This window comes from Micromys minutus, assembly GCF_963924665.1.
Source record: "Micromys minutus genome assembly, chromosome: 24".
In the NCBI taxonomy this organism is placed as follows: domain Eukaryota; kingdom Metazoa; phylum Chordata; class Mammalia; order Rodentia; family Muridae; genus Micromys; species Micromys minutus.
Window position 1 is genome coordinate 33,698,336 of NC_137959.1, and position 10,921 is coordinate 33,709,256.

At 46.4% G+C, this 10,921-nt stretch overlaps 1 protein-coding gene across 1 annotated transcript in view; it reads left to right on the forward strand.

The window, feature by feature from the left end:
• Window positions 1–10,110, forward strand: part of ST3GAL2 (ST3 beta-galactoside alpha-2,3-sialyltransferase 2) — a 47,635-nt gene extending 37,525 nt beyond the window's left edge. The window contains exons 3-7 of the mRNA XM_080937113.1: window positions 535–728; window positions 6,216–6,395; window positions 8,877–8,922; window positions 9,285–9,404; window positions 9,806–10,110. Of these exons, the coding sequence (XP_080793239.1) occupies window positions 535–728; window positions 6,216–6,395; window positions 8,877–8,922; window positions 9,285–9,404; window positions 9,806–9,979 (714 nt within the window). The 3' untranslated portion in view covers window positions 9,980–10,110. The remainder of the gene's footprint in view (window positions 1–534; window positions 729–6,215; window positions 6,396–8,876; window positions 8,923–9,284; window positions 9,405–9,805) is intronic.
• The last annotated feature ends 811 nt before the right edge of the window (window positions 10,111–10,921 follow it).

Sequence of the window (10,921 nt, forward strand, 5' to 3'; positions counted from 1 at the left end):
GAAGGACTAGGCATTCAAGGCTAACCTCATCGACTTGGAGTCTTTATTGATCCTTAGCAGTTTGGATTCTAGCTCTTGATGGGGGGCAGAGGGAACCAGTTTTCTTCCAGCCACCTGACTTTGAAAGAACCCCCTGCACTTCCCAGAGGTTCAAAGTAACTATAAACAAGTCCCACCACAGGTATAGCCTGGAGACAGATTGGGAAGATTCCTGAAGTACATTGCTCTGCCGTATGGCCCAGGACCATAAGTCCCTCCAAAATGCCTCAAATAGCACTTGGACACCCCCACCCCACTCCAAGCCTCTCTGGAACATTGGAGGGACAGCTCATGACTAGCAGGGTACTGGGTACTGGTCTCTCAATAGTAAGACTGACTGAGAGTTAAGACTTTGCTACTATGAAGAGAGAAGTCTCTCAGTGCTCGAAAGGGATTCCCAGACAGCCTCTCGAAAGAAAGGAGGTCTGTCTGGCTGACTGGAGGGAAGTTTGAAGTGAGAGTGTCTCCATCTTCACAGCCATCTCCCTTGCCCAGATGCTGCAACCCCAATTCAAGTCACATAACACCAATGAAGTGCTGGAGAAGCTGTTCCAGATCGTGCCTGGTGAGAACCCCTACCGCTCCCGGGACCCTCAACAGTGCCGGCGCTGTGCTGTCGTCGGAAACTCAGGCAACCTTCGGGGCTCTGGCTATGGGCAAGAAGTGGACAGACACAACTTTATCATGAGGTGAGCTCTCAAGGAACCAGGTGGGGGAACAGGGAAGACAATCTATAAAGCATTCTTGTCTCTGGTCTTTTGTTTGTTTTTGTAACAGTATTTTGTTTTCAGCATATCAGAGGACAACCTGTAAGAGTCCCTTTACCACATGAGTCCTACGAACTAAACTCAGATTTTTAGGTTTGGTGGCAAGCTTTTTTTTTTTTTAAGATTTATTTATTATATATGAGTACACTGTAGCTGTCATTAGATACATCCGATCTCATTACAGATGGTTGTGAGCCACTATGTGGTTGCTGGGATTTGAACTCAGGACCTCTGGAAGAGCAGTCAGTGCTCTTAGCCACTGGTCCATCTTTCCAGCCCGGTGGCAAGCTCTTTTATCCACTGAACCATCTTGCCAGTCTTCTTTGAACTTTTCTGCTGGGGTACGAATACCAGTTGCCCAGTGTGCTAAGGGATACCAGCACCCAGAGGCTTCAGTTAATAGCCTTGGTCTCTCTTCCCAGGTTTTGAGGTTGGGTGTAGAGAAAGTGTTCAAAATACACATTCTGGGAGCTGGAGAGGTGTCTCAGTGGTTAAGAGCACTTGCTGTCCTTGCAGAGGACTGGAATCTAGTTCCCAACACACACATGGCAGATAAAAGTCATCTGACTCTGGTTCTAGGGGCTCTCATACTCTCTTCTGACATAGCTGTCACATGTACATAAGTGCAGGCAAAACACTTATGCATATAAAATACATTTTCCCCCTCTGTATACCCTTGGCTGTTCTGGAACTCACTTTGCAGACCAGGCTGGTTTCAAACTCAGAGATTTGCCTGCCTCTGCCTCCCAAGTGCTGGGATTAAAAGCATGTACCACCACTGCCCAACAAAAAAGTAAATCTTTTTTAAAAGTTGCCTGGAATGCAGGAAACCATGGGGTCAATCCTGAACACACAGGCCAGATCACTGGTGTATTCTTATCTGCCTGCTGTTAGGAGACCCCAATAATAAAGTTATTGGGGCTGAAGACATGACTCTGGCTAAGAATATAAGCTGCTGTCACAGAGGATACAAGTTCACTTCCTGTCACATGACTCACAACTGCCAGTAACTCCAGTACCAGAGGGTCTGACACCTGGCTTTCATGTGCATCTGTACTCACAGGTGTGCACACCTATAGCCGTATGTGTGTGTGTGTATATATACATATATATATAACATATATGTATACATATATGTAATATATACATAATGTATGAATATGTATATATAATTTAAAATCCAAATAAATTTTTTTTTTAAAAAAAACAATGTTACTGGCAGAAAGTATTCCTGGTTTGTTTGCTTTTTTTTCAAGGCAGGGTTTTCTGTCCTGGAATTCACTCTGTAGACCAGTCTGGCTTTTAACTCAAGAGATCCACCGCCTGGTGGCAGGAGATGTCCTTGTTACTGTCCATTTTATTGACCTTGCAGTACACCAAATCAACTTATCTTCTTTTTCTAAAAAAGTGAGGTGGGTGTGGTAGCACACATTTATGAATCTTAGCTCCTGCAAGCTGAGGCTGAAATACCCCAAGTTCAAGTCCAGCCTGGGGTTTCATAGTAAGTGTTTGGCTTAAAAAAAAAAAAATCTCAAAGCAGGGCATGGGGGTACATGCCTTTAATCCCAGCACTTGGGAGGCAGATTCAAGTGGATCTCTATAAGTTCAAGGCCAGCCTGGTCTACAAAGCCAGTCAAAGACAACTAGGGTCTGAATTTGAAACCAGTCATGGCTACATAGTGATAACCTGTCTCAAAAAACAAAATAAACAAACAAAAAACAAAAAACAAAAAAACCCCAAACCCCATGCTAAGGATATTATAAAGTTGGTAGAGTGCTTGTCTGGGATGTCAAGGTTCTGGGTTTGATTCCCAGCATAGCAGCACACACCAGTACAGAGATAAGAGGATAAGAAGTTCACATTCATCTTCAGCTTCCCAGTAAGTTCAAAGCCAACCTGGGATCCATGAACCCTTCCTTGTCTCAAAAATAAGTAAAGAGGGTTAGGTAGAACCAGAATTCAGGTATAAATATACCCATGTAAAAGCTGGGGATTGTAGCCTGCAGCTGTACCCCTGTGCTGGTGGTGTGCAGATTGCTAGATCCTGGAGGCTTGTTGGTCAGCGAGTCTAGCCAAAATTGTAAATCTTGGTTCAGGGAGAAAACCTACCTTAAATAATGAGGTGGGGCTTGAGGAGGTGCATCAGTAGATAAACTCACTTGCTGAGCAACCCTGACAACCTGAGTTTGGAATCTCAGAGCCCAGATACTGTAATTCAGTCTTCTTTGATTCCAGTGTTCCTTTGTAGGGAACTGAGAGGCAGGGACACAATATTCTCCAGAAGTTTGAGCACCCATTACCCTATCCCACACAGTGGCAAGGAGACCCTATTTCAGGTAGAAACGTGAGGACTGACACCCCAGACTCTGTTTTCTGACTTCCACATATGTCTCATGGCATATGGGCACTAATATACAAACATACAAAGAAATAAAGGGGAATCAAGAGAAGAAAATTTCCACTGATAACACATGTGCACACACACACACACACACACACACACACACACAAACAAATGAGTAAATAAAACACTGAAAATGCCAGGTTTTTGCTAAACAGCACCTAGAATGGACATTGCAGAAAGACCAGATTTCCCGAGAGGCAGCAGGCCTTTGTTGTAGAAACCGTTGCTGTCTCCATAGCAACGCCAACACAGCAATTTATCTCTCGCTTTCCGTATTTTATTTTTGCAAGATCTTCAAGATGAGAAATGGTGACGGATGTGGAAATTGAATAGTTCCACCCAGAACTTCAGAGCCACCTGGATTGTGCTCATCCTCCCGTTCCTAGCACTTTGTAAGAACTCTGCCTACCGAGAAGGTGGCCAGGACCAGGGGTGAAGGCTTCCATTGCTTCCCTTCAGCTCAGGGGCACTTTGAAAGTCTAAGGAATCTCAGACACCAAATACCTGCTTCTCTGGCAAACTCTATCATTAGGTTCTTTGGCAATAATTGGGGAACCTCAGGGGTCAAAGCCTGCAGCCCAAAAGCTGTGATTTCTTCTGACATGTGGATATCCTAGCTGCAGACACACCCACAGATTCTCCTTCATATGAGGCAGGATCAAGATACTGTGTTTGGAGTGGTCCCTAGAATTGCTTTGTAGAAAGGGGTGACCCAGATGGTAGTTGGCCCTCTGTGGTCTGTATAACGAGCCAGATGGCAGAATTGGTGGCTGTGTGCAGATTTCTCTTGACTTGGAACCAGAAAGGCAGCCTTTCATCTCAGAGTCAGGGAGAGCAGTGAAATACAGCTTTGTCCTCTCACCTTGAGCTGTCTCCTCATGTAAGTTCTCTGATCTCTCAGCTGATGACCCCGACTGGCGTTGAGCATTTCCTGTCTTCTCTCGGCAGCAGGTCGATACATCTGGCTCCTGGCATTGTCAGGTGATAGAAGGCATGACAGAAGTATGAGGAAAGGGATGAAGGCAGCCAGACACTGCCCTTAGTAAAGTGGGATCCACCCTGCCCAGCCTTTCTTTGACTGCTGAGGGTAGCTGGGAGCAGATAGGTTTCTGGGATGTGTGGCTGCATGTTCCTGAAGTCTGTCATCTTTTGGCCCCTTTCCAGGACTTGGCTTATCTAGAATGAGTCAGAGTCTCCAAAAGAATGCCACGGCTCTCCCTGTTCCTGTGGAGGCTATGAGACATCATTTTGGACTTTATTTTGGACCTTCATTCCCAGCCCCCTGCTGTCTGGGGCCTGAAGTGGGTAGAAGACAAGTGAAGGAAGGCGGCAGAACACTTGACTCTGAATAGACCAGCTAATTAGTGGAGAAAGCCGGCACTGGGCCCGTAGAAGCCAGCCTGGGGCAACCATAGTCTTTCTCTTTCCCCATTATACAAAATAATATTTTCATATGTGTATATAGTTAGTTTTGACCCTAGTCACCTACCATTGTCTTCTCTTTTTTCTCTTTCCTCACAGTTGCCTGCTTCCTCCTTCCAAATAGTCTTCTTTCAAACTTTTTCCCCCTAAAATTGGATAGTCACAGCTCTTTGATTTTCAGTCTCTGGTGGTGGTGGCATAGGCCTTTAATCCCAGCACTCAGGAGGCAGATGTAGGCAGAGTTAGAGGACAGCCTGGTCTACAGAAAGTGGGACAGCCACAGCTACACAGAGTAGCCCTGTTTTGAAAACAAACAAAAACCAAAAATAACAACAACACATGATAAAGTTTTCTTCTTAGGTCTTCATAAGCATAAGCGTGGATTCCAGCATCTGCCCAGCCCAGTATCACTAACCAAATTCTTCCATGTCCTTCGTGCCTTTTCCATCCACAGGCAAGTTTCCCTACCTTCTCTGACACTTCTGCTTCCCGGAGAGGAGCAGGAAGAAACCAGCAGGGGTGCCCTGTGGCACAGGAAGTCTACACCCAGGCCAGAGAATGGTGCCTGCCACTCCGACAGGGGGTGTTTGTACAGTTTCATAGCACTGGCCTGAAAGCTAGAGAGGGACATGGAGACTGTTCCTCCCTCCTGGGTCCTTGTGGCACAGAGCTTCTGGTCACTCCTACTGTGGTAGAAATGATGCTGCGAGGAGCTCCATCCTCGGGGGACAGAAATGTCCTCGTGACAGCAGAAAAGATTAACAGGCTCGTCCTTAGAGCCTGTGGTGTAAGATGTTTACCAAAATGGGAGGCTTGCCTTGATATGGGGGTACATCTCTAATCCCAGTACTTGGGAGGCGGAAGCAGGAGGTTAGGAGTTCAAGTCCAACTTTAGGTACACAACAAATGTAAGGCTAGTCTGGGAAAGGAATCAGGAGGGCTGGAGAGGTGGCTCAGTGGTTAACAGCACTGGCTGCTCTTCCAGAGGTCCTGAGTTCAATTCTCAGCAACCACATGGTGGCTCACAACCATCTGTAGTGGGATCTGATGCCCTCTTCTGGTGTGTCTGAAGACAGCTACAGTGTACTCACATATATAAAATAAATAAATTAAAAAAAAAAAAAAAAAAGGAATCAGGATGCTTTCCCACCATTAGGATGTTTCACTGAATAGAGTTGGGTTTGTTACCAACATGTAAAATTTACTCCATTCTGGTACTTAATAGTATTCAGTTGATGAATGTACAAATTGTACCCACCAGTTCTTTGGTTCATGGAATAGTTTTTATCTTTACTTAAGCAACCATTGCTGAATCAAAGTGTGCATCATTTTGTACATTTTGTTTTTGAGACAGGTGTCACACTGTAGCTCAGAATGGCCTCAAATGTGTGGCAATCCTCCTGCCTCAGCTTCTTGAATGCTAGAACTATGGGCATTAGCCATCATGTCCAGCTTCCTTTTTTATTTTTTGATGAGTGCCAAATTATCCTCTAAAACTCATGCACCACTCTCTGTGGCCGTTCCTTATCACCCCCCACTCCTCCCTCTCTCTCTCTCTCTCTCTCTCTCTCTCTCTCTCTAGGATGAATCAGGCACCGACTGTAGGCTTTGAGAAGGATGTTGGCAGCCGAACAACACACCATTTCATGTACCCAGAGAGTGCCAAGAACCTGCCTGCCAATGTCAGCTTCGTGCTGGTACCCTTCAAGGCCCTGGACCTAATGTGGATTGCCAGCGCCCTCTCCACAGGACAGATCCGATTGTGAGCCTCTTTGCTGGCTGAGTAGCATACGGGCACCAGGAGTTCCATGGGAGGGCTTGACTCTGAGTTCAAAATATTCTCTAATTGAATTAGTGAGAAGTCAGGGCTCAAAATGGTGGTTTAGCTGAGGGCATAGCTCATTCTGAGTCTCTTCCTACTTGGTGCAGCTCTGTATACTAGTGGCAGAGCCATGATGGCCCAGTTTGGACTGGTCTCTCTAGGAGGCAGCTCTGGACTGTGGGGTTCTTTTCTCTGTCTTTGAGATCCTAATTCTGCCACAGCTGGGAACCCTGGGTAATCCATTTCACTGAGGATTCAACATTGTTCTCTTTTTGTTTTGATTTAAGATCTATGTATGTATTTTGTGTATGAGTACTCTGTCTTGATGCAAGCCAGAAGATGGTATCATATCCCCCATTATGGATGGCTGTGAGCCACCATGTGGTTGCTGGGAATAGAACTCAGGACCTCTAGAAGAACAGTCAGTGTTCTTAACCACTGAGCCATCTCTCCAGCCAGGTTGTTTTTTCTATTTATTGTTATTGTTGTTTTTAATTTGAATCAAGCTCTTGACAAGCTGCTAGAACTGGCCTTAAACTTTCTCTGCAGCTGAAGCAGTCCTTGAATTTGTGACCCTCATGCCTCAGCTTCCCTACTGACTTGGATTACAGGTCTGTGTCACAAGGCCTGGCTTACCAAAGGTTTTTCAGGTTTTGTTGGAAGGGGGCACCAGAGTCCCAGGAACTGGAGCTACAGGTGGTTGTGAGCTGCCATGTGACAGGTGCTGGGAACTAAATCCAATTTCTCTGCAAGAGCAGCAAATGCTTTTAACCACTGAACCATCTCCCCAGCCCCCAGGCTCCGTGCTTTTTTCATTTAATTAACTAGTTTGTTTGTTTGTTTATTGTCTGTGTGTTTCTTGTATCCTCTACAATTCTTGGATACAGGGATATGCCACTGTGCCTACCTACCAAATCTTAAAAAAACAAACAAGCAGAAAAGAGACGTATTTATTGTAGATGTATGAATGTGTGCCTGGTACCTGAAGTCGGGAGTGGTGCAGACATGTCACTTGAGTTCAGTTCCCCCAGAACCCACATGGCAGAAGGAGAGAACCCATTCTCAAGTTATCCTCTGACATGCGCACTATGGCACTTGTATACCCAGCACACAAATATAATAAAAACTTTTTATTATATGTAAGTACACTGTAGCTGTCTTCAGACACTCTAGAAGAGGGCATCAGATCTCATTACAGATGGTTGTGAACCACCATGTGGTTGCTGGGATTTCAACTCAGAACCTCTGGAAGAACAGTCAGTGCTCTTAACCACTGAGCCATCTCTGCAGCCCAATAAAAACTTTTAAAATGTATAAATCAGTAACAGTTTGATGAATTCAGAATGCTGTAAACATGGCAATTAATATTACAATGCCTTTATGTTATGTTCTAAAGGACTTTGATCTAGTAATGACCTAATAACCCAGTTGTCTTACCCCATCTCCAGCCCTAAACAACCACATTTTCTACTCTAACCTTGTACTTTTCTATGTGGTTAAATATCAAAAACCTGGTTTTAATCCTTGCTAATGTATGAAGTTCAGTAAGGTCAATGTTCATCCAAAATGTGCACTGTCACAAAAAGAAACATATCCATTACACATTACACCATCTCCAGCTGCTCCTGCCCACCAGTGTTCCACTGTGTGTGTGACATACTGCTCACCCATGACACATCTTCAGTCTTCCGTTGAGACTGAACGTATTCCATCACTGTAGGGAACGCACCATATTTTGTTTTTCTACTTACAAATATAGATATATGGATTGTTTTCACTTATTGGCTGGGATCACCATATCTTTTTTCTTCAGTCATAGGATACTTGATATTATTTTATTTGTGGTTCTCGGGATCAAACCCTGGGCCTTGAGTATATTAGGCACATACACATTAAAAATAAACCTATTTGTTTTTTTTTTTTTACTAGTAAAAAGTCAAAAGGTGGTTTAGCACCAGCTTACTCCTTATGACTTGCTCAGCCTGCTTTCTTATAAAAGCCAGGATCACCAGCCCAGGGGTGGCTGCCCTCACACTAGGCTGGGCCCCTCCCCCCATCACTAATTAAGAAAATGCCTTACAGCAGGATCTTATGGAGGAGAGGCCTCTTCTCAATTGAGGTTCTCTCGTCTCAGACCCTCTAGCTTGTGCCAGGCTGATATAAAACTAGACAGCACACAGGGCAAGTTTGAGATCAGCTAATTCAAACGCAGAGTCCCCCAGCAGACAGCTTAGGGATGAAAGGGTGAGACTGGAAGTCCCTAGGCTGGACTAAAAATATCCCAATTTTAAGCTGAAAGCCACTGAAGGTTTCTGCTCAAGGCCCTGCCGTGGTGAACACGCAGTGAGAATAGATCAGTCTAGAAATCATGAGGGTGTCAATCTGTGAGGCCTTTGAAAGTTTCTGTCTGTCTTCTTGCAGCACCTATGCTCCAGTGAAGTCTTTCCTTCGAGTGGACAAAGAGAAGGTAAGTTTCCTTCCCACTGGTCTTTTGACCCTCGCTGTCATGGCTTACACAAGGTATGCCAAGACCATCGAAATCTGCATCTGTGGGCTAGGCCGAGAGGTATTGCACACCTTTAGTCCCAGCAGTCGGGAGGCAGAGGCAGGTGGATCTCCGAGTTCGAGCCAGCCTGGTCCACAGTTTCAGGATGGCGAGGGTTACACAGAGAAACCTTGTCTCTGGGGGGGGGGGGGGCAATCTGACCCCTGCACTGCCCACAGGAACCTAGGAAAACCCACATGCTGTATTACCAAGGAACTGCTAGAAGCTGTTCAGAGCGTGGCCCAAATCTCCAGCCCTCCAAGCGACTCTTATTCTCCTTACAGGTTCAGATTTACAACCCAGCCTTCTTCAAGTACATCCATGACAGATGGACCGAGCACCACGGCCGCTACCCTTCCACGGGAATGCTGGTGCTCTTCTTTGCACTACATGTGTGTGATGAGGTAGGCTCGGTCTGGAGAGGAAGCAAGAGAACCCATAGACAGAAGGAAACAACCCTTTCCCCTCCTTAGCTGTGGTTAGGTTTTTCCATATCTGTTATTCCTATAAAATCATATTTGCATTTTCCGTTTACATTGCCTTTTTAAATTTACTAACAAAAAATTGCTTTATTAAAAAGGCAAATTTATAGCAGGGTCATGGTGGCTTCTGTAATTAGATACGGAGAGTCTGAGACAGGAGGATCATTTGAGGCCAACCTGAGCCTCGTAAGACCCTGTCGTGGAAAAACACAATAAGAGACAGAGAGGTAACAGTCCCCTCTCAGTCAGTGGTCCTTGTGCCAGGCCTGGGTGTCCCCAACAGTTCCTGACTCCCAGTGACCTCTGTGCCACCCTCCTCACAGGTGAACGTGTATGGGTTCGGGGCCGACAGCCGAGGCAACTGGCACCACTACTGGGAGAACAACCGGTACGCGGGCGAGTTCCGGAAGACAGGCGTGCATGATGCCGACTTCGAGGCCCACATCATTGATATGCTGGCCAAAGCCAGCAAGATTGAGGTCTACCGAGGGAACTGAGCAGCCCGGGATCCCTTCAGAACCAGTCACTTCTGGGGTCCGGCAAGCACCAATCAGACTGCCCCGTCCCCAGAAACCAATCAGTGCTGCACTTGGGAGGAGCTTTTTTCTTAGCCAATCATGCAACTCAAGGAGAACTTTCGGCGGCGCCGTCTCAATCAATCATGGCCTTGGGAGGCAGCGGTCTCGACCCCTTCCCCCAACCCTGCTTTGGATAAGAATTTTTCTGCTTTTTTAAGAGGCGGGCCTAGGGCTTGGCAGGAGCGCCTAGAACTGCTAATTTCCAGCTTAGGCCCAATGGATGAGTGAAGCCCGCCAAAGAAATATGGTCCCGGTGAGACACTCTCCAGGGCATTCCGTGGCTCACCAGCTAGTAGGGGGTCGTATTCACCCCCAGTTGGGTTGACCCCCGTAGGGCCTCACTAGTGTCAGGAACGGGTAGTAGGAAGCTCTACTGGGTCACATGCAAGGTGCTTCTCTCACGTGTGCCCTCACTCCTGTTCCCCACCACCCTCTCAGAGTCTGTCCTTAGGTTCTGGGCCTCCTCTCCAGCTCACTTGTTGACATGGAGACAAAATGAGGCCGCCAGGACCCCGCTGCTTGTGCTCTCACACACGTGGCCCGTGTCTTTAGCCCTAAGGGAGGGCAGCACTGTTGGACAGTAGGCTGGAAAGGAGAGCCCTGTGCATGTACCTTTTTCTTTCATTGTCACCCCAAAGAGCAGGCAGCCTCTTGCTTGGGGGTAGGATTTGCTTTGGACTCAAGCAAAAAAAATTTTAATTGCCCTCAAGCTGCCAGGGATGGCTATCCGACCAAGATCGCTTGACAATTCTTCGCAGGCCTAGCAGATGGCTTGGAGCTTTGCTGGGGAGGAGCGGATTGGTGGCTGCCATGCATGCCTCCTCCTGTCCGCACCTTTACCTGCTTACTCACCTGTTCTAA